Here is a 23610-nt window from a genome sequence, read left to right on the forward strand (position 1 = left end):
CTGCTCGCCCCCGTGGTTGTGCTAATAACACTGCAGCTGTGTGCTCCCACAGGCTACAACTAGTCTGGAAATCTGGAAGCGTGGGGTCCTCACTCAAGTGTAGTCACCATATCTTTCGCATCTTTTCCATTACCATTTCCAACTAATATTAACACAGCATCTTTAGGCAATCTGATAGAGCTTGGAGGAGAACACTGACGCTCAATTCTTTATCTGTTGATCCAACAGATGCATGTGATTGGCTCATTGCTCTGTATCAACAGGTAGAGGGGAACTAAGCCATCCTTTCTACCCAGTGAGAGAAGCAGGGCTAACTGTCCTTTTGATGGACTCCCAGCTATGGTTGGCTGTGACTTCACCGGGAATCGAAGAACACAGATTTAGGTGTTTATGCGGATGCCCATAGGCCTCGGCAGAGAACAATAATAAATGTTCAATTCTGCCACACCAGGCAAGCACCCAATTGGCTGGGTAGTCACAATTATGGAGAAAAGGGCTCTGCCATCATTCTCTCCCAATAGGCTTTTTTGCATTAACAGCTATGGATGGCTCATTGGCTCATGACATAGCTAGAACTTGAATTTCAGCCCCACTTGTAGCTTAGCACAGCTAAGAGGTACCAGGGTCTTCTAAAAGACACATACTAAAAATGTTCTAAAATACTAGTACTAAAATAGTTATTTGACTCACTATAACAATAGTTGAACCCTTCTTGGTGCTATCTAGAACTATTTAACCAGGTAAAGAACCATTTAAGCATTCAAATGGTTCTTTGAGCTGTTGTGGTTCTATTTGTCAGGACTGCTTTTACTAAAGAACCCTTGAAGAATTATGAAGAGTTATGGCATATCGTAATAGTTTCTACACTTGACAAGTTTTGGAAAAAGCTAAGTGTCTAGTGTGTATAAGAGAGATTTCAGCAGGCCATCATTCACCTGACATACTGTACCTCCACAGAGGGCTTAAAGGAAGCTGATTGGTTCATCCGTGCAAGGATCTCAGGCATTGCCTTAGGCTTCTCCATATTATTCTAAATTACCACAATAGTCTCTATCTCCAAGAAGGAAACAGTTAGCACAGAAGCTAAGAGGAAATACTGTCTTAAACTACCCATAATTAAAATACAGGCTAATGTACACCGTTCAGGCATAACATTATGACCACCTCCGTGTTTCTACACTCATTGTCCATTTTATCAGCTCCTCTTACTATATAGGTGCACTTTGTAGTTCTACAATTACAGACTGTAGTCCATCTGTTTCTCTGCATACTGGATATTTTTGGTTGGTGGACTATTCTCAGTCCAGCAGTGGCACTGAGGTGTTCAATAACTCCAGCAGCACTGCTGTGTCTGATCCACTCAGACCAGCGCAACACACACTAACACACCACCACCACATCAGTGTAACTGTAGTGCTGAGACTGATTCACCACCCAAGTAGCACCTGCTCTGTGAGGGTCCATGGGGGTCCTGACCACTGAAGAACAGGGTAAAAGGGGGCTAACAAAGTATGCAGAGAAACAGATGGACTACAGTCTGTAACTGTAGAACTACAAAGTGCACCTATATAGTAAGTGGAGCTGATAAAATGGACAATGAACACAGAAACAAGGAGGTGGTCATAATGTTATGCCTGATTGGTGTATAACACATTTTAATATGAATTCCAGGAAAACAGTCTCTCCAGCACTCTCCAGCAGTGCCCTCTTGGAAAGACTAGTGCTTTGTATCACCCCCAAATTTGGCACGTCAGCCTTGAAGCCACAGCTAGTAATTATTCTGCACCAGTAGCAGCCGGCTACCGGTTATATGCTAGTGCTTGTGAGGCGGCTATGTACCTGATACATCAGACCTTTCCAGATGAGTTTTTTAATTAGCACTACATTCTCTGCCCTCCTCAGTAATTGCTGTTTAATTTTCCTGTTTTCAGAGAATCATGGTAGTACATAAACGCACTCCTCAGGTAATAGCGGGCTACCAGTGAGTTAGCATTCTCTCGCACTTAATCGCTCTTCCTCTTCCTGTGTTGCTTTCTGTGGCTCGCAGACAGTAATTTAAATGCAAATGCACATTTATACTCTCCATCCTATCCTGTCTGATTGCTAAGATCAGAACGTGTTTGATTGGCCGTCACTTTAATTCCCACACAGCGCTATTTACTTTCCTCTCTACCAGCGAGTGAGTTGGAAGTTCCTGCCCATGTGGCGAATTTTAATCAGTAATCTGTCAGCTTAAGCTATGTAGATGTCCACAGGTCAGTCAGGCAAGGAGGATGGTCTAATCAAAATGTTTCTGTGCTTAGCGCACTTGTGGTAATATTAGCTTGAAATGTGTGCATGTGGTGCGTATGTGTGCCTGCACTGTACATCTACATAATCAAATCTAAACGTCATTACTGGATGCCTAGAGCCCTTAAAGTTTTTCCGGACTGGGCGTGCGTACTTCCCTGACAGAAAATGACCGATAGGTCGAGAAGAGTAAGTGTAGGCTATCATCAAATATGCATTGTGGAACCCGAACTTAAAAATGTTACAGTAATGAGGAATCAGTGATGTATTCTTTGCCCATAGCACACTCTCCCAACATATTCAATGCCTCTGTGAATATTTAATGGGCACTAAATGAGCAGATTGGTCACATCTGTCTATGTGTTAGGAGCTAGCTTGCTAGTTTTTATAGGCTAGTCATTATTATTTCTCTCTCTCTTTCTGTCTGGGTGCAGTAGGGAGTGGTATGAGGCGGTGATGATGGCTCTGGACATGGAGAGGACAGTCTCTAAGCTCATGTTCGACTTCCAGAGGAACTCCACCTCAGACGATGACTCTGGCTGCGCACTTGAGGAATACGCGTGGGTGCCCCCAGGCCTCAAACCGGAACAGGTAAAGCCCCCCCCTAATAATACCTAGATTAGGTTTCCCACACTTTTGTCTGTGAGCTCTTTGGCCAACTTATGTTTCCAACAGTAGGTTTCTTTAGCTTTCAGGAAAACTTTAAGTCAGTGTCATGGCGAGAATATAAAAATGTGTGACAGAACTTTATAGAAAAAAAAAGACAAATGACTGGTCACTAACAGCATTTATAGCATATGTTTTGATTTATAGATCATTCTACCAAATTGGTTCACAGTTAACTTAAAAAGACATTTTGGACTTTCAACTGACTTTAATATTTAGACTAAAACATTTTGCTTTAAATGAACCTCTTGCCATATTTATTTTTATTAAAATAAATGAATGAGTGATAATAATGCTTCCTTTACAAAACTTTACCAAATGTTTTGGCAGTGACTATTTCAGCAGTGGCAATTTATCTAATTTTGAGCATAGCTTGGAAATGCTAGCCAGTATATGACTAGCAAGCACAGCTTTGAACAGTTGCACACACATAAAATTTTTTAGTAAAACACAAAAAAGTTTGCTTAATTGCAGAAAATATACAGTATCTTTCAGTAGTGACAGTTCTTAATGTTACACACTGATTTTCAGACTTTGGGACACTTTTACTTCAAAACAATGGGATCTAACTGCTCACCATGTGGCCATGAGGAACAGGGATGCAGTCTCACTTCCTGCTCTACAATGCAGGGGTGTGGCTAAAGTTTAGTAGTGACATGAAAATGCTGGACTGCATTTTTTAAATAGTTTTTTAAATTTAAACCTTTTGGCTTCACTTCAAAAGCACATTTTAAAAACAACATTGGACAAATAAATGCAAAAAAAATATAAACTGTATTCTCACAAGTTAAAATTTAGAGGTTATGGTTTGGGGCAGCCACCTCCCAATAGAAAGTACCCTATATATGATGATTCTGTATATACTTAGCTTATTACTGTCTCATATAATGTCTTGGGTTTAAATAGATCCTAACATGATCTTTGTAAATATCTAAGGTCTGAATACTTGATTGTTTTAAAATAGTTTTTACAATGCAGGTTTAATCAAAGATGTAATTTAGAAATTGGTATAAATGGTATTTTGGTGCAAAATTTGTTTCATAAATTACAAAAGCTTATCAAATCTAGCAACAATAGCTTGTTTCTTGAATGTGTAAAACCCACCTCAAGCGACGTATATTATAAAAAAAGGAAAATTTTAACATCTAAGTGCAATTCTAACATGGTAACAAGATTTTATATAATATGACAGTCCATGTATTTTTATCTGAGTTTTGTATTTTTGATTACCCATGGAGATCACAGGCCACAGGCCAAGTACAGAACAGCTTGTTCTTGTTTCTGAGACCCCACAGCTGCAGGTGAAATACTTCTGTCCCCTAGGGACCTCTGTTTGGGACCTCTATGTTTGAAAAATAATGAGAGTAGAGATAAAGATGTGTGATCATGTGTGTCATGATATGAGGAAAAGAAGTAAGTGAGTGTGTGTGTATAGAGAAGAGACCCTGGGAGAGGAGAATCGTTGAACATGACTGATGAGCTGCAGAACGTTTCATGGTCAGGCAGATGTAATGAGAACAGCTCGTGTTAAAGAGTTACCCCACACGACTCGCTCTCTCACACGCGATCGCACAGACACATTACCTCACACACTGCAGTGGTGCACAACTGACACCAACTGACAGCTCCCAAAACTAGACTTAACCTTTTAATACCGAGGCTGGAAAGCAGCACTTTGTGCTTTTTAATCTTCTCCTCTCCTTGGATAACACAATTTCTCTGCTGCTGCTGTCACATTTATTTTGACATGTGAAGAACATGATCTAACAAAGCTGGAAGTTCATGGATTTTTGTGTTTGAGTTACAAACATATGTATAGGAATATACATCACTGTGGAAAAGTCAGACCCTGTCCTTCATTTGGTAATTCACAGTTAAAATGGCTACAAGTTATTTATTATTAGGCATCAGGAAGAAAATACTACAGCACTTAATCCACTATTTGTCCACACAATATTTGTCCACACCACTGTTAAAACTCAGTTGATTGTAAACAGTTGGGGGGTTAGGGTTAGGATTTTTAACCAGGGTTAGGCAAGGGTTGGGTTTAGGTTTTGGGTTGAAGATCAGAACCAGGTTTGAAGAAGATTATGGTAAATTTAATAGATATTTAGTCGAACGTAACTTGAAAGTAAATGAAGTATTTGCAAAGCATCTAAAGTGGACTATCCAAATAAAGTGTTACCCTGCACTTCACATTTACGTCGCCTTTTATTGTAACTCTAATGGAACAAATCAGCAGTAAGCCGTTACTGATGTTAACTCTGCTCTGAACGCACGGTCACTCAGAAACTATCATAGTGTATCCAACAATAAAGGCAGCATCATGCTTCTTTTATACTGTGATAGAAAACACAGTTGCATGCAGAAATCTCTAATTTCACATGCTAATCCATGTTACTGCTCAACTTGGACATGCATGCATCTAAACTACTCTGGCAGCAGATTATAAAGAGTTAAAGGAGACAAAGGCGAGGTCTCTGAAGGTATCACAGATGATATATTAGGTTAAATGGCGTTTCATTGTAGGCAGCATTGATGGAAGTACGAAGATTAATCATAGAAGAATAATAAAGGCATGATTTGACTTACATAACTGACGTTTGTAAAAGCACAGTCATAATATGTTTCTTGCCCTTAGAAAAGTCTATTTTTATTTCTTTATTCAACCTTCATTTAACAGGGATGTTTCCTTCTTACAGCTCATCCATATTCTTTGTAATCAGTTAGATTTTTAAGAAGAAAGAAGTATAAACTTATGCAGGTTTGAATACAAATGATAGGATTACATATAGTAATGTATGTATGCTTCATATATAATATATACTTCAAACGGAGTAGCTGTTATCCACAACATACACATGCCAAACAGGGATATTTGGGATGATGAAATATAGTCATATGTGAGTGTTTGGAGGGCTCTGGTCAAATGGCATGCTTTGTTGATTTTCTAACTGAAAATAAGTTTTCACATTTTAATGCACAGGTAATGTTTACTTGCTGAATGTAAAATATTGCGGGAAAAAACATAAAATGTGGCACATTTTAAGCTGCATGTAATTTTTTTTTATATTGTTATTATATTGTTGTATATTTATTTTTATACTCAGCAAATGAATAGAAAATGCCATATTTGTTTTAGTTTTTTATAAAGAATGTGATAAATTATTTTCACCTAAAATGTCAACAAAATATGTAATTAGATGGGGGTATTCAAAGGTTTGCATACAACTGTACATAGAACAACCACTTTTGGTTCCCTAAAGGACCTTTCAATGGATGGTTCTTTAAAGAACCATTTTGTAAACGAGATGTGCATGTGTTAGGAACCTTTCATAGTTTAAAGAACCGCCACTTCTTGTAAAGGTTCAATACCAAAGGACTTTTTCTAGAGCCGTACTTCCAAGCCAAGCACCACTTAGAGTTTATGAAGGGAATAAAAGCACATTCAATGATCAGATTACAGATACGTTTGAACAAAAAGATGATTACTTGTAGGATCCCATTCAAATGCTTCATGAGAGACAAAAGCACCAAGGTAGGAGGATCGTTCAAGCAACACAATTCCCTCCAACACAAGAGAAGATGCTAACAAAAGGAAGCGAAAAGAACAACGGAAAGTGTCACAATTACAGTAACCGTAGCCTCCAGTAGGAGTGCTTTTATCAGGTAGAGAGCAGTGACAATTCATTTTGTACTTCAGTCTATCCTACTTAAATTAAAATAGATTCAAAAGAATTATTATGATTTTTTTGTATTTAAATTTGGCAAAATGTAAAGCAAAGGTGGTTTTCCTTTGCTCAACACAAGGTCTTATACACAGCAACAGTAATTTCAACTTCAACTCTTAAATAATAAAAAACTGCTCTTCTACTTACAAATGCAGTATTGATTGAACGTTTACCTGACAGAATTTCTCTGCTTGTTTCAATGAGATAAAAGTGATAAATGATTATTACTGAACTGCACCATGCTTTTGTGAATAGCGGTGATAAATGTGACTTCTAAGGGTTAAACAGATGATTGGTAATCTGCCGTGGACAAATTGTGAAAGCAGTTTTTTGACTCCTTACCATACTACTCCCAATGGAAAATATATTCATATTCATTTTTTGGAGCCCAGAAGAGTTTTAAAGAGCACTGAAATCCATTGTACATGGTGCATAATAACTGCATGATGTTTTCTCAAGGTCAGTAGCACCAAGAAGGATTTGCAGAATTGGACATCCCTGACAGTGTGTGTAACACCACTTAGAATATCAATGAGTTAGAGTGATTTCAGGTAATACTGTAGAGCTCTGCAGAGGAACAGGAGGGATGATGCTGCAGTCCTACATAAAACTCGCAATTGGTTGAGATTAAACAGTTACCATTGATAAAGTGGTGGGCACTTTGGGTTGTCTGGATTTTGGATCTTGAGCTTTTTATTTATTGTGTACCGATTTAAAAATCAAAATAATCAGACAATTATGTATCATATTATTAATTAATGCAATTTAAATTCCTGGTCAGTTTATTTACATCAGCTTCTGTTTTATGTTTTGTTTTGTTTTTATTTTTCTAAAACAGCAACACGTCATCCAGATGCCCAAGTATTTATAAGGAAGCATTCAATTTGAAGTCCAGTTAGGATGTAAATGTGAAAGCCTTCAATAATAATACTGAAGGCCCTGGGAAATAGCATGTTTTGTATCTGCTATTAAGCACCAATTTTGGCATCCATTAGAAGGCTCGGATACTGCTGCTATTTGAGGTTCCCATATGGCCTTTTTGTAGAAGCAAAACAAGTATAAATTGTTGCCATCAGCATAAAAGTGCAGATAGACCACAGAACTAATATCATTAATAGCCAAGATGAGTATTGGACCCAGTACGGATCCTTGTGGGACCCCAATTATAATTGTACCCAGTTTTGTAAAATAAACAGGAAACGATTTACAAAATTGCTTGCTTAAGAGTAAGAAAAAGAACCCACATACACACACATACACACAGAGACTTTGGCAAAAAAATGTACAGTCCTGCACACTCACAAAGAAAGATGAATAAGACTTTCTCTGACAAATACGAATACATACACATTCACACACCTACCCTAAAGAGTCATCAGTGCTGAAAGCAGCTGCTTTATTAGGACTCTATTCTCTGCACCAGATGCATTGTGTGGTTAAGTTTCTTAGCTGCCTCCTGTCTCTTTCATGTGCCTTTTGTCCCCGATTAAAAACTGTCATCCGTAGAGAGATCACTAATCAGCAGAGTCACATAGTTATCAGCTAATGTTTCAGCCAGTCCAAACCAATTACCTCCCTCACCCAGTGAATAAACCAGGCCTTGGTTGCCTGGATACAGCTAGTCCTCAGCCAACAACCCACCGGTACAGCGCAGAGTTATGAGCTTCTCTAGAAATAAAGCCAAAGACCGGGCTGATACCTGATACAGTGTTTGCAAACACACACACACACACACACACACCACACACACACACACACACATGCACAGGCACATGAGCAGGAAATGAGTCTTATCAAGAATGATCATTCTGCCACTTGTTGAAGGTACATGCCGCATCTTTGTGAGTCTCAGGGAGGAAATGTCTCAGAAAAAAAAGCTTTTGTGAGCAGAACGATGACAAGGAAAGATGCATGGCACCTAACTGATCTCAAGATTCTATTATAATGTGTGTGATGATGAAGAGGCTACACACATTCTATTGTCATTTCAGCCAATACATAATCGTCTTTTCAGTAAATGAGATATTAGAGCTACATGCCTCGGGCTGAGAAACCTGTATGTGTGTTGTGTTCAAATGTTGCCTCATCCTCTATTCATGTGCTGCAGCCTTAATGTACAATCAGTTCCTGCTGCGATAACAGTGATTTTCTCGCCCCCTCCCTCTGACGACTATAGAAATCGCTCTGGCCTTTTCACAGAGCAAACGCTCAGACACGTGCCTACACTGTCTGCCTCCAGCTTGCGCTATCATTTTTTAATATCCAGCCTACCAAGCTTTTGGTGGAATCTTTAAGCACTTTTGGCTTTTATCACAGCATAAACGGGGCCATTGCAACCGACCTCCGACAACATGCTGGTTGTCGAAGGTCAGTTACATTGTCTCAAGCAAATCTGATGGATATTCAAGATGCCATCCTAAAATGTGAGGCTAACAAAACGAAAAACTGATGGGGACTGCTTGAGTCTTCACACCAAATCTAGTCTTTAGCACACACATTTTTAGTGCATGCAATGTCTTAGTCAAATGAGGTTTCTGAGGGCCCAGTGCTCATTAGGCTGGAAGAGGTTCCAAAACTATTTCTGACAAGTTTGGACTTCACTGATCCACTGTCAGGCAGATGGTGTACAAATGGAGAACATTCAACATTGCTACCCTTCTCTGGAGTGGTCGCCCAATAAAAATGACTCCAAGACTAAGGCATAAAATATTCTGGGAGATCAGAAAGAACCCCAAGATAACAACTAAGAATTTGCAGGCCTCTACTACACTGGCTAATGTTAGTGTTCATGAGTCCACTACCAAGCAAACACTGAACAAGAATAGTATGTATGGAATTATAGCATGGAGATATACTCAACAGGAAGAACATTTCTGCCTGGTTAAAGTTTCCTAAAGGCCACCTGGAAAATCCAGAAGACTACTGAAATAATGTTAAGGCAAAATGGATCTTTATAGCTTAAATAAAATATGTTTTGCAAAACCAAACACTGCTTTCCAGCATAAAAATCTTATCCTAACTTTGAAACATGGTGGTGGTAGTATCATGGATTGGGGTTGTTTTGCAACTATAACAAGGACAGTTTGCCATCATTTTATAGTGCTATGAATTCTGGATTGTATCAAGAAATTCTACACAAGAATGTTAGGGCATCCATCCTTGAATTGAACCTCAGAAAGACAACAATCCTAAAATCACCAGGTAACAGTGGTTAGTTAGTTCAACTGTTACTTGAAGTCATTGGTGCTCAGGGGGGGTCACACTAGTTACTGAAAACAGAAGTTCATATGCTTTTGCCAAGACATTTAATGTTAGATTATGTAGTTCAATAAATGAAAGAAAAACTATATATTTTTGTGGTATTTCTTTAACCTCTTAAAATTCCAAGTGTATTACATACAAAGGCGTATTATTCAGTAACTACAGGGACTTCAATGCAAACTGGTTGAGCTATTCTTCGGTTATAGAAGTGTGCAATAAATTTTGGGCCCTGGCCATGTAAGGGGTTAATTAGGTTCTCTTTATCTATTGTTATGAGTTAAATGAAGATCTGATCATATTTTAGGTTACATTTATGTAGAAATGATAAAGGGTTCACACACTTTCAAGCAGCACTGTATATTTGTTTAAAGCTGTAAAAAGTTGTGTGAAATCTAATGTACATACTTCCTCTTAGCCCCAAATGCAGTTGATCAGCAAAGACATGTCTGGTATCTGAAGTTTGCTTCTTTAGTTTTGCACCGAAGGTAAAAAGTCCACTGCATAGCTAAAAACAGCATATGCAGCCATCTTTAAGCCTAACGGGAGGCTCACACTGTTACTTATTTGCAAGGTTGCCCATTTTCAAATGGTTTCAATGTCCATATGCATTTTGCTCATTGTTTTTGCACAAAAAAAACAAAGCACCAGTGTACTTGTGCTTTATGCTGAGCACAAGGCCCTTTTCGAGTTGAAACAATTTGAAGCGGTCGATAGCTTACTTTATGAGTGTTTTTTCTGTGCTGACCAGTCAGATCAAAGTAAAGTGACATTTGTAATTTGTAATGACTTTGCGGTCACAGCCTGAACTTTCAGATTACACAGATCAAAATCATGACAAAATATTTTTTTGTCTAGCTTGTTTTTGCTAGCAGCACCTCATTTGCTAATTAATTGTAGTAGTTGCACTTTCTGCCTGTACTGTACAGGCTGTGCATTTCAAAACATTTACTTGCTAGCACAGACAGTTATGGTGCTGTTGTTGCTTAGCAACAGACGCCGAAGGAAGCAGCAGTCCAAATACGCAGTGAAAACTTGGACTAAATTTAGCCTGTACTTTTGTCCATTTTTATGGATAACAGTCTGTAAATGTCAGAAACCACATAAGCAAGTCTATTTAACTCAGCAGAGTTTTAGGCAAGTGAGTGATGATTTAGACATGCAGTTTGCCCAATACTGATTTGTAGTCAGAAGAACTGACAGTCAGTAATGGCTTCTGGGTTTGTCAGATGCTAGAGAGTAATCCCAAGCTAGCCCAAAAAGAATGGCTTCCTATGAAGCTTTTGTACAAAATCATAGTTTGTAAATGCATTTTTATACAGAAAAAAATTTAGCCCCAGAGCCCAGATACCAGAGCCCTTTGGCATCTTGTGTTCATGTTTCTGATATAATGGGAGAAAACAGGCCCATTATATCAAAGCTTAAACTGGCTTTGGTATAAAGTCCTATTCGAGTTGGATTAGTTATTAGGTCCAGTAATGTAATCTGTGTGTGATTTGACTGGTTGATTCATACAGGATCTCAAGTTCTTGTAATTTGGCCATCGCCAAAAGTGTTGTAGATTTCAGTCTCATCATGAACTTGAGGTTTACAAAATTGGTTCAAATCGATCCACTTAAGCTGTTAGCCTTATCTTTAGGTCACAAAAAAAAGAAAATAAAGGGCAGCGGCGTTTTCTACAAAGCTTAAGTCAGCTTCTTATTGGCCAGTTTCTTGTTCAAATTTTCCTTTTCCACCTTAAATGGTGAAATTTACCATTTTTCACCCTTTAGGGTGGAAAGGGAAATTTGAACAAGAAGCTGGCAAATATAAAGCCAACTTCAGTCTATTTTCCATTACCCGGTTTTGTTATTACATTATTGAGATGATGGTTCGAGCAGGACTACTATTACTGAGGGAGCTTATTTTGGTGAATTATATTTAGCACTATAATAATTCTATACCTAGAATTATTACTTAGCAGACAAAACTATGGACATGGCAGATTAGAACGGGATCAAAAACACGTCCTCACAAAACACATGCGATACTAATCCAGCTTGAATAGGGCTTAAGTTTCCCTTTCAGTCAGCTATATAAGCCTCAAACAAATGATGTTTTGTTGATTTTCTAAGTGAAAACAAGTTAACACATCCTCCACAGAAAACACATACAAAAATGACTTTTTTTGCAAATTTTTAGTACAGATTTTTTTTTCATTAGCCGAGTTTAACATGTTGGATAAAATAAGACAGAAAATATAAAATGTACCATAACTTTTGCACAAGCCACATTTTATGTATTTTTTTTTCCAATATGTTGAAGCAAATAAACAGTATTTATGCAGTAAAATGCACAGAAGTGTGTGCTCAGTAGAGGATGTGTTAACTTATTTTCTCATCAACTAAACATGTAATTTGAGCAGGGGTGCCTAAACTTTTGTAGCTCAAGTGCAAAATTAAACTAGCAAATCTCAAACAAGAAACATGTTCTTAATCCCTTAACAAAGCCACCTGCAGGCCCAAAGTCTTATTACCTAAGAATCCATTAGTTTGCATTGACGTTCCTGTAGTTACTGAATAATATGCCTTTGTATGAAGTAAACCTGGATTGTTAAGGGGTTAATTGATTATAACTGCAGTGGGTTGATGTGAAAACAATGTACGTTTGATTTTAGACCGAACTGTCTCTTTAAGCCATTATTTATTCAGATCAAATCTAAAATTTCTCTCTGGGAGTTACTTAGATACAGAGAGGAATCAGCTTTTGATTATGCATGGCAAATATTTTTAGACCCTTGTCTTATAAACTCTACTTAAGTCTGCCGGCTCAGCAATTTGTTTCTTGACCCAAACTATGGGCCTTATCACCCCTCGAAAAAAGAGGGGAAAAAAGAAAGCTTCAAATTACACTGATTCATTCTGTAAGTGTGGACCTGTTCAGTCTCTGAGGGTGTGACAGCTTGATTGCGCTGACAACTTGATTGCACGTCTCTGGCATAATGATGCTGAGGCATTCTGAGCAAGGACAAGGTTGAAGCGGCCCTAGACAGCTGTAAAAAGATAGAGAAAGCGAGAAGTGGTGGGGGGGTGGGGGTGTAATGCGAAGAGCCGAATGAATTCATCACGAACGTCGTCCTTGGGTTTGTGCTTTCTTCTCTTTCTGGTTTTGTTTGAGTGAAATGTGAATGCTGAGACACATGGAATGTCTCGGCGAGGAGCGTGGCCATCCATTCTAGCCCGACTTTGAGTGTGTGATGAGGACGTGGGCTCTGTTTTGTTTATCTGAACATACTGAACATAGATAAACAATTGCCGTGGTCAATTTGTTGTGCCAGAACATGAGTTGAGATGGAAATGAGGGGCTGTATGGAAAAGCTGCTCTCCCAGCATGGAAAACTAAGTGAAGCATTTGGTCTGAATAATTGCTGCACACAAGCATATGAACCATAATACAACTGACTTGTTCTATGCATTGTAAGCATGAAAAAGAAGGAAATGAAAATGTGCAGAAGTGGACATGTTGACAGCATTGCAATGGACCCTGTCTGTATTGGGCACTTGAGGTGGCGAAATGGCAAAAATGTAATATGATACTTAAAGTATTTCTTAGGTTTGATAATAGAAACAGCTCCATTAGGGCCACATTTAAAAAGTACCATAAAACTATGAATACAGTGACTTTTATTTCACTCACTGCACTGCACTAATTCCAGTTCAACAGCACTAATTATGCTCTATTTGTAATGAAACATGCAGTTGGTCACTGTTTTTTATGAAACAACATTGTGACATAATTATTCATGATAATAATAATACATTGTTATTGTGCTTACACCTATTGTACACTCTTAAAAATAAAAAGGCAAAAACGTGTTCTTGTGATCCCTAAAGAATCCAAGAAGAACCACTTTTGATTCCCTAAACCAGTTTTTATCAGTACCAGTCCTCATGATCCAATATCCTACACATTTTTAGGTATTCTCTGCCCCCAAAACACCTGATCCAGCTCATGAAGAACATGGTTATCAGTAGATAAGCTGGATTAAGTGTGTTAGGGCAGGGAACAGTTGAATCTGTACAAGCCAGTGGTTCCACAGGACTAGAGTTGAAAACTACTAGGCTTTTTTAAAGAAATCATGCAATGGATGGTTTGGCCAATAGCCATTTTGCAAGTAGGATATGAATAACCTTTTAAAGAACCTCCAGATAATGTTCAAGGGTCAATACCAGTGTAAGCTTTATTCTAGAACCATACAGTACTGTGCAAAAGTCAGAGACCACCCTTCATTCATTTCGAGTCAAAATGGCCACTACATCCAATCTATTCATTTTTCAAAAGATCTTTTGGAGAAGATTTGAAAATAGTACAAAGACAACATATCAATTATTGAAACTGAAATTGTATTGAAAAATATGTGCCTATTTTAAATTTGATGCCAACAGCATATTTTTAAAAAGTTGGGATGGGGCAACAAAAGCCTGGTAAAGTTGCATACAGCTTAAAAAAACTAAATGGTGGTTAATTGACAACAGGATTGCTAGCATGATTGTAGTAAAATATAAAAAGATTCAGAGAATCCAGAGAAATCTCTGTATGCAAGGAACAAGGCCGAAAACCAATATTGGCTGGCCGTGTCTTTCGGGCCGTCAGGCGGCACTGCATTAAAAACAGACATGATTCTCTAGTGTAAATCACTGCATGGGCTCAGGAACACTTCTAAAAAACACTGTCTGTGAACACAGCTCAAAGGCAAAGGGCGAACACACTAGTTTCTGATTGATATTATACTTAGCTGTTGAGGCTTCTGTGTAATTGTTTGTTAAATATAAGATTTGTCCTTTTTTCCAGATGCTGAAAAATGAATAACTTGTATGTAATGGCCATTTTGACTATAAATAAAATAAATGAAGGGTCTGACTTTTGAACAGTACTGTACATCCAAACCAAGAGTCATGTAAGAATCTTTATTTTTAAGTGCGTTGAGTAATCAGCCTCTTTAACTTTTCCTCAAAGGACAAAGTGTTTATGTACAGCCTTTGGAAAAATGTTTACTTTTATGGATGCTTCAGTTCTAATATCCGTTCGGCTCCCCTGTGTGTATGTGTGTGTGTACACAGGTTCACCAGTATTATAGCTTCCTGCCAGAAGATAAGGTGCCCTACGTTAACAGCATTGGCGAGAAGCATCGCATTAAACAGCTCCTACACCAGCTGCCCCCTCATGACAACGAGGTTGGTCACATATTGCTGTATTTGTGTTGCTTCGTCTTTGTCAGTGTTGCACCTGAAGACATCCATATACAGCTACGGCAAAAGGTCTATGCTAAAACAAATGTAATGCACTTGGCACTCACCTTCAGTGGCTTTCTATCCCAGGTGTTGCGCACAAATCTCGACAGACAGTGAAGGATGTATAGACAATCTCTATGGAACTGGAATGTGTGAATGAGTTAGGCTCCCCCAGGTGTCGAAGCACTTAAGAAACCCATTTATTTAGGCATGGGTTTTCTATCATCTCATACAAAACAGATTCTATTTTGGACCCTGTGGTGTATATATAGCAGGTCTCTGAGGGGTTTGGGGTCCAAGGCCTGTCTGCAGTAGAGTAGTGGTGGTGTGAGTTTGCCTATTTGCAGTTTTAAATTGAAAGGGGGGCGGAGGCGCTTTCACAAAGCGTGCTAACAGGTTACGCAGTCTTCAGGGTATTATCCACTTCCTCTGCATGTTACAACATGCAACAGTTGAGCCATAAAAGCTAATATAAAAGTATAATGAAAAAAGATTAGAGGAGGATGATGGAATTGAAGTGAATGAATTTTGGAAGTTTGGAATCACTGTTTTCAATAACACAAAACTCATTTGGTTGCAAATGATTCCAATATGGTAGTCCTGTGCACCTGCGCTAGTTTCAAATAATTAGTAGGAAGCTCATACAAAAAGTGAATGATGAACAGAGATGATTCTAAAATGAGAAATAAAAAAAGAATTAAATTCTAACAATAAAACAAATATCCAGAATGCCTCATATTGCCTCAAAAGTAAACAGATTTTGAAGCAGATAACTAAATAGATAATACAGTATATAATTTATGAGTTAATAATCTTGATGTTCACAAAATACTTATTGAATAAAACATATAAAACTGTGTAATGCAGTGGTGAACTGTGATTATTGGAGCTAGGCCCTCAATTTGGGCCATAAAAGTCATAACTCAGTCAAAACCACAAAGGAAAAAAGGAAAAACCAACCTTGATATTGCTAACTTCTGCTAGCATCCTAGTAGTTTGCTAGAATTCTAGTAGTTTGTTAGTGCTAAGCTAATGACAATTCGCATGAACAGTTTTTTGGTCATGTTTCTAGTGCTTCCAGAAGGCCAATACTGACTTTTTTCCTCATGAAATTGGTCCCACCTACTGGAAATCAAATTGTGATTGGTTGATTAGTGAATCGCTTCGTAATTATGGTAATGGTTAATCTAATGCTTTGGGCCTTCTCTTCAGCAGAGAGTTAGTTTAGCTAAATCTACCTAGATACCATAGATTGGACAATTTTCTACAGGGCATTTTAAGAATTTAACCCTTTTTGTTTCTGTCCAAAACTTAACAATGAAACAAGAGTAGTTCTGTAATACTTGTAGACTTTAAATACAAGCATGAATCTACTGAACAAAAATAAACTAAACGTTGTGTATTTTTAGTTTTCATAAATGGTTAGGCCTTCTTTGAACGCCTAGGAGGCCCTGAGGCATCTCCTCTGGTATAATGTATTTATTTATCTAAAATGACAAAAAATGATTTAAAAATGATTATAAGTGATTCCAAACTTTGGAACAGCAGTAGATTTTTCAGCCACCAGTGATTAACATTGATCCAGAAAGCACTGTTATTGATGTTGATGATGATGATGATGATGATGATGTTGGTGTCTCCAGGTGCGATACTGTAACTCTTTGGATGAAGAAGAGAAGAGAGAGCTGAAGATCTTTAGCAACCAGAGGAAGAGAGACAACCTGGGCCGAGGAACCGTCCGCCCACTCCCCCTCACCATAACTGGAGCTGTTTGTGAGCAGGTATGATATAATACAACAGAAAGCACTCAGCATCAATCTTCTAATATAATATATACCAATATAATATATCTTCTCGTAGTGGGGATAAAGAATGGAAGATAGTAGAAGGTAGTTGTGATTCAAATGTGAGTATGCTAACTGGTCTCAATTAGCGTTCATTCCTCACCATGTTAGAAGTTCTAGATGAAGAAATGCTTCAGCCCTTTTAATTAAACAGGCTGGTTTTGTTACTGTGCCTTAAAGACTGAAATATGTACATGAGCTCTCTTCTGATTGGCTTTCCTGCATTGTTCCTCATTCAAAAACCAGTCCAGGCTGAAACGCTACTTAAAACCTGAATGTGAATGGGCAGGGCTAAACTGTTGTAGGGAGAATAAGGTGGATATATACATAAATATATAGGTTTTTCGTGACATCACAAAAATGATTAATGTAAAACAGCTGTGTATGCAGCTTAGTTTTTTATATTTGGACTGAATGGAAGTAAATGGCATGTTTTGAAACTTTGCCAGTGTTTACACCTTACAAAAAACTGTTTTTTAAATAAGTAAGGAAACTTCCACCATTTAAAGCTGAGAGTTCATTGAGAATCTGCTCTTTCAACAGAATTTCACTGCTTGTTTCAGTGAATATATGAAAACACAATATCAATTGTCAAACAATTTAAACTTTACAGGAGCAGGAAAAATGTTCTTTGAATGGAAGCTAATGGAACATAATTGTTTTAGAGCATTTTTATTACTCCATTCATCATGAATTTGTAACACATTGTAAAGGGCAGTTGGCATATTCAGATGATGATTCTAATGACCAAAATGGAGATATAATGTTCAGACGGTCACTATATGCTTTTGTTAAATAAGGTTTAAAACTGGTAGCACACCAAATACTGCAGAAATGTTGATGGTGAAATTATACCTTGGGCTCTGTATGTTAAATATTGTACTCCTTATGTATTTCATAGTGTGGAGGTCAGATAAACGGCGGTGATATTGCGGTGTTTGCCTCGCGAGTGGGGCATGGACTGTGCTGGCATCCTCACTGCTTTGTCTGCTGCGTCTGTGCTGAGCTGCTGGTGGATCTCATCTATTTCCACCAGGATGGCAAGATCTACTGTGGCCGTCACCATGCTGAACGGCTCAAGCCACGCTGCTCAGCATGTGATGAGGTGAGCACAGTATCTTTCCTTTCAGCCTGGATTCCAAGGCCCAAGCTCACCCTAATCTGAAAGCCTTAAACCTCAATTGAACCTGTTTTTGATAGAACTTTGCTCTTCACTTCCTGCTACCTCAACCAGAACAGCCCCATGAAGTACCATCTGTAGCCTTAGCATTAACATAAAGCCTAAACTATCAATCCAGCAGAGGGGAACCCTCAGGGCCTTCTAGACCTTCAGAGGTTTAATGAGTTCTGAGAACTAAGAAGTACATGTCTGTAATTTTTAGATGATTTTCATTCAACAGAATCATACATGTATTTAATCATTGTTTGTATTAAGTACTACTCTGTTTTCATTGTTACATTTTGGATGGAAACAAAAGGGTTAAATATTTGAAATGCTGTTTTTCTCCATGGTATCAAGAGAGCTAAACGAGCTCTCCTATTGGTGAGGACTTTTAGAGCTGAAAAGAAGGCCTAGCACCTTAGATTAACCATCAGCAGGACCAATTTAGTGAGAAGAAAATGGAAATCTAGGTCAGGGGTGCACAACTCTGGTTCAGGAGGGCTGGTGTCACAGATTAGTTGTTCTCCTGCTCAAACACACCCAATTACCAGATGAGTTGAATCACCTGTGTTTGAGCAGGAAAGTCACCAATCTGTGCTGTGCACCCCTGATCTAGTCCTTCTGGAAGTCACTTTTTACTGAAACAGTCACCATGAAACTGCTACAAGGTAAAACATATACTGTCACAAGCTTCAAGTAGAACATGGAATGTGTTTTAGAGGCTTAAGATGCCTGTGTTTAATTTAATGGCCAAAAAATGTCCGTACTAATCATTGTTAGCACTAAACAACCCTTATAATCCCAAGTTTTGACATTTATGGCTCAAAGGCCTAGCTCTACCAGTCATGCCTCAATATTGCAAACCAGTTGTATTTAAATGCTAAAAAAAGAGTCCCATCCTTTGTTTTGAATATGTTCCTCAAAATCTTCTTCTTTCACCAATATACAGGCTCTTGTCCTAACTTCAAGTCTCTTTAGCTGATTCACTGCTGTGGTCACACCCTGACTCTAAACTGGATGAATATCAATTCATTTTCACTGACAGTCTTTTCTTTCCTCTCACTTTTGTCCTGCCACATCTGCAGATTATCTTTGCGGATGAGTGCACAGAGGCAGAAGGAAGGCACTGGCACATGAGGCACTTCTGCTGTTATGAATGCGAGGCACCACTAGGCGGCCAGCGCTACATCATGCGTGAGGGGCGGCCTCACTGCTGCAACTGTTTCGAGTCGCTCTATGCCGAGTACTGTGACGCATGTGGAGAACATATAGGTAGACTACACAAGCATCTGTGCTATTGTCATTAATTTAGCCTCATTAATTGAGCCAAAATATGTCTCTTTCTACCAATAAAATATTAGAGTTGGCCATGGAAACTACATCTTGGCTGTAACAAATGCTACAAATACATTGTCTTGATGGATACAGTGACAATAGTCCACACAATTGGACAGTGCATCTGTGTTTATATGTGTTTTGCATCGACATTATTTCAAGTATTGAATTAGTTGATAATTCAACACTGGAAATTAAGTCTCTAATAACAATATGGATAGCCTAAGGTGTATTTTTCTTTTTTCTGTATAGTCTCTTTGTCTTTGTCTTGCTTTTATTCAACTGTTATGAATAATTAACAGCTGGCTACTCCAGTGCAATGTTGTTATACGTCTCTATATAGCAATCAGCTTTGATCATTTATTGAACGTTTGAGAACGTAATTTACTCTGGATGAGAAGATGGAGTTCAGCTGTCAGTTGTCCGATTTATTCAGTGCAGTTAATAAGTAGCACTGGAAAGACCACAACATTGATGGAGCAGAATTTTAAAAGACTGCTGTTGGCAAAGAAACTATAGGAACAGTACTTGACTTAATATACTAAGACATATTATGAAAATTTGACAGTTATATGATTCCAGTTGTGTTCATTTAGTCAGACATTACTTCTGCTTATGGTGAAGTTCTGATGAAAGTGACAATGTCATTTTGCAGATGGTGACTGTAATTTTTTTCATGATGTAAAACAAAAAAAAAACAAGAAAAGGAATAATTAATAACTTCAAGTTTTTAATTATCTGTAATTTTTATATTAAATACACATTACCTTACAAAGTATACATGTGTAATTGATATGTATCTCTACCCTTAGGCATAGACCAAGGCCAAATGGCATATGAGGGTCAACACTGGCATGCCACTGAAGAATGTTTCTGCTGTGCTCGCTGCCGTCAGTCTCTGCTGGGCCGCCCCTTTCTGCCAAAGCAAGGTCTGATTTACTGTTCCCGCCTCTGCAGCCAGGGGGACGAGCCTGACCTGTCAGACTCCTCCGATTCTGCCTTTCAGAGTGCCCGCTCCCGCCAATCACGCCGCAGTGCTCGAATCGGCAAGCAGGGGGCCAAGAACAAGGCAGAAGGGGGCCGGCAGCAATCAACTGGCTCAGCATCAGCCACAGGTGACCGCCTTTCGGCAGATGCAGACTCCCTTGCTGTGCAGATGGATTTGTTGAGTGTGTCTAGTCCGGCTCCCAGTCGTACCCCCAACCGCACACCAACACGAACCCCAAGTAGGACCCCAAGTCGTTCCCCAAGCCTGAACCGCAAGCAGTCTGTCTGGATGAGCAGGGATGAACCATACTCATATGAGTCCAATCAAAGAGATCCTTCCCCTTCCCCAAATGCCCATCAGCTGCGGAGCCAGTGTAGCATGCGGGGCCCTTATCCTCCCTCTCCTAGCCAGCCACCAAAGGTCGTGAGCCCTCCTGAGTCTTGGCACAAGGAACCACAAGGGAATAACCCCAAAAAGCCCCCAGTTATGGCTGCCCTGAGGGGACACTCTTTCAATGAGAACTGGATGCATCATGGGCAAGACCCTGAGTTCCATCCACCCAAACTCAAGACACAGATGAGTTTCAATGAGGTATCCAGCCGTGGTGCTGGGTTCTTGGATAAGCGGAGTGTAAGTGTGCAAGGATTTCCCAGAGACATGCGACCCCCACTCCTGAGGAGCAGGCACCACATTGGTCCCAGCTTTGGTGAACTGACACCCCTGGAGCAGACACCCCGAGGATCTGCGGACTCCCTGGCTCTTTCTTATGCCACAGGTATACACACTCAAGTGCATTCCTAGTAGTAGACTCGAATTCCCAATTTCAGCATCAAATCTCATTCCTTTAATGAAGGAATAAGTACTGAACACTGTTCTTAGGTCTTCATTTTAGAGGAAATCGTTATTTAACTACTTGATTTTGTTTCAATGCAGGTAACTCTTTGGATGGAACTACAAGGCGCCAGGAGCATCTTTCTCGCTTCTCAATGCCTGACTTGAGCAAGGACTCCGGTGTGAATGTATCTGAGAAGAGTGCCATGGGAACTCTAAACTCATCCATGCAGTTCCGCAGCACTGAATCCCTGACGTCGGCCCCAAGACCTCTTGCCGATCTGGGAATGCCTGTCAGACTGAGATACCCTCCACCACTATACTGGGACTCACCTAGAGGCCTAAGCTTTGATGAGCAAGCCAAAGGGCGAATGGGCCTAGCAGGAAGCATGGGCAACGTTCACGTAGTGACACCTCGGCCACGGCGAGCGAATACACAAGACTCTCCGCGACAACAGCGGCCAAGGCAACACCACCATCGCAAAAGCCACAAGGGTCACAAAGGTCACCATCGCTCCCGGCGCTCTCGCTCTGACAATGCTCTTCACCTGGCTGCGGAAAACCAGGGTTACCCTAGTGACCCAGTTCAAAGGTTCCGAGACGACTTTCTACGGTTCCCCTCATCTAGGATGTCACGGGATCCTTTTGGGGGAAATTATGCGTATAGGCAGCAGTTTTTCAGGCCTTGTCCTCGGACCACCTCTGACCTGACCCTGCAGGACCCTGGGGGTCCAAGACAAGGGCAGTACCTGGGCAGGTATGGAGAGTTGGCAGAAGATGAAGATCACTTTTGCTCCACTTGCTCTTCTTCGTCAGAGGCGTCCGACGATGAAGGCTACTTTATGGGAGAACCCATTCCTCGGCCGGTGCAGGTGCGTTATCTTGACAACGAGGAGTTGCGACATCGTTATAGCCCCACTTTGATGGGTGGTCACTCCCAGCTACACACACGCAAACGCCGGAAGAGTAAGAACTGCATCATCTCATAAGAAAACATGTGCGCGCGTGTGTTTGTCTGTCTGTGCGTCTGAGTGTGAGTCCTTATTCTAATAACTTACTGAATGGATTGTAAACTTATTTAAGCATGATCAAATTATAACCAAGACGACTTGATCATGTCTCCTGGACCTTATCTCCTCTGTTTACTGTGACAGAAGATGGCACAAAGATTTCATGTATGAACAATTACCTATTTGAATATTACATTGAATATTGTATATTTGACAACACTTAAGTTCACTTGTGGAAACGTGCAATAAGAATGTGCAATGTATCTTTGGTTTGGCTGGAAAATAGGAACAAGGCTCAGTGCACACCGAACTGCTCAGAAACAAGAACTGATATTGGTGGGTTACCATAACTAGCTTTCATTATTGTATTCTAATCTTTATTAAGTATTGTCTTAACTTAAAGTCATTTGTGTTATTGTATATGTAAAGATTGAGAGAGTGCTAGCACAGCCTTATGGCTTGATCTGTCAGTACTAATTATGAAGTCGGATAGTGAAGACTGAGGGGACTTGGCTTTAAGTGCAAATCTTATCTACCCCAGCTTCAACGCAACACTCCCCTTCTATTTTCTCTCTTTAAACCTGTCTTTCTTCTCATCTTTTAGCAGACCCAGTTCACATAACTCTATAAATAATCCACATACTAGTTACTGTTTCCATTGTTCTAATTGCTTGCACCCTGTCTAATCAATGACACTTTAAGATCACGTACATTCGCTTTTGAGCATAGCAATGTTTGGTATAGTCCTGTTTTAAATGCAATATACTTTCTTTTCCAAAGTCCTCATTTTAATAATGCTATCTTTAACTTACATGTATGTACAGTGATTTTAAAAAGTAATATAAGTTATGGCTGTAGTATTGTAAATGTTCTGTAAATATAGTCTTAAATATTTCTATATTTTGTAACTTCAGATGCATTATTTGTATCATATTGTAGAGTGTAGAAACCCAAGCTGACTGCATGTATCCCCAGTTCATGTCTTGTATCTGAATTAAACCATATTTCAATAATCAATAAACATAGGCCTACCTTTCTTTTTCTACCAAAAAAAGACATTTGGGGTATGAAGTTGAACGCCAAATGGTATCTTACCACGTGAAATGATCTTAAATATAGTCAATATATCTAATTTTTCTCACGATTATGTTGTTGTAAGCTTGTTACAAGATTATTTGACCTATTGTTCCTCTTTTACTTTATTTTAATTTCATTTGACCAGGGGC

At 39.2% G+C, this 23610-nt stretch overlaps 1 protein-coding gene across 1 annotated transcript in view; it reads left to right on the plus strand.

Moving 5' to 3' along the window:
• Positions 1-23405, plus strand: part of prickle2a (prickle homolog 2a) — a 62133-nt gene extending 38728 nt beyond the window's left edge. Inside the window, exons 2-8 of the mRNA XM_036578710.1 lie at positions 2724-2880; positions 15044-15157; positions 16858-16995; positions 17960-18163; positions 19306-19492; positions 20368-21318; positions 21477-23405. Of these exons, the coding sequence (XP_036434603.1) occupies positions 2746-2880; positions 15044-15157; positions 16858-16995; positions 17960-18163; positions 19306-19492; positions 20368-21318; positions 21477-22363 (2616 nt within the window). The 5' untranslated portion in view covers positions 2724-2745 and the 3' untranslated portion in view covers positions 22364-23405. The remainder of the gene's footprint in view (positions 1-2723; positions 2881-15043; positions 15158-16857; positions 16996-17959; positions 18164-19305; positions 19493-20367; positions 21319-21476) is intronic.
• The last annotated feature ends 205 nt before the right edge of the window (positions 23406-23610 follow it).

Source organism: Colossoma macropomum, unplaced genomic scaffold (genome assembly GCF_904425465.1).
Source record: "Colossoma macropomum unplaced genomic scaffold, Colossoma_macropomum, whole genome shotgun sequence".
Taxonomy (NCBI): Eukaryota; Metazoa; Chordata; class Actinopteri; order Characiformes; family Serrasalmidae; genus Colossoma; species Colossoma macropomum.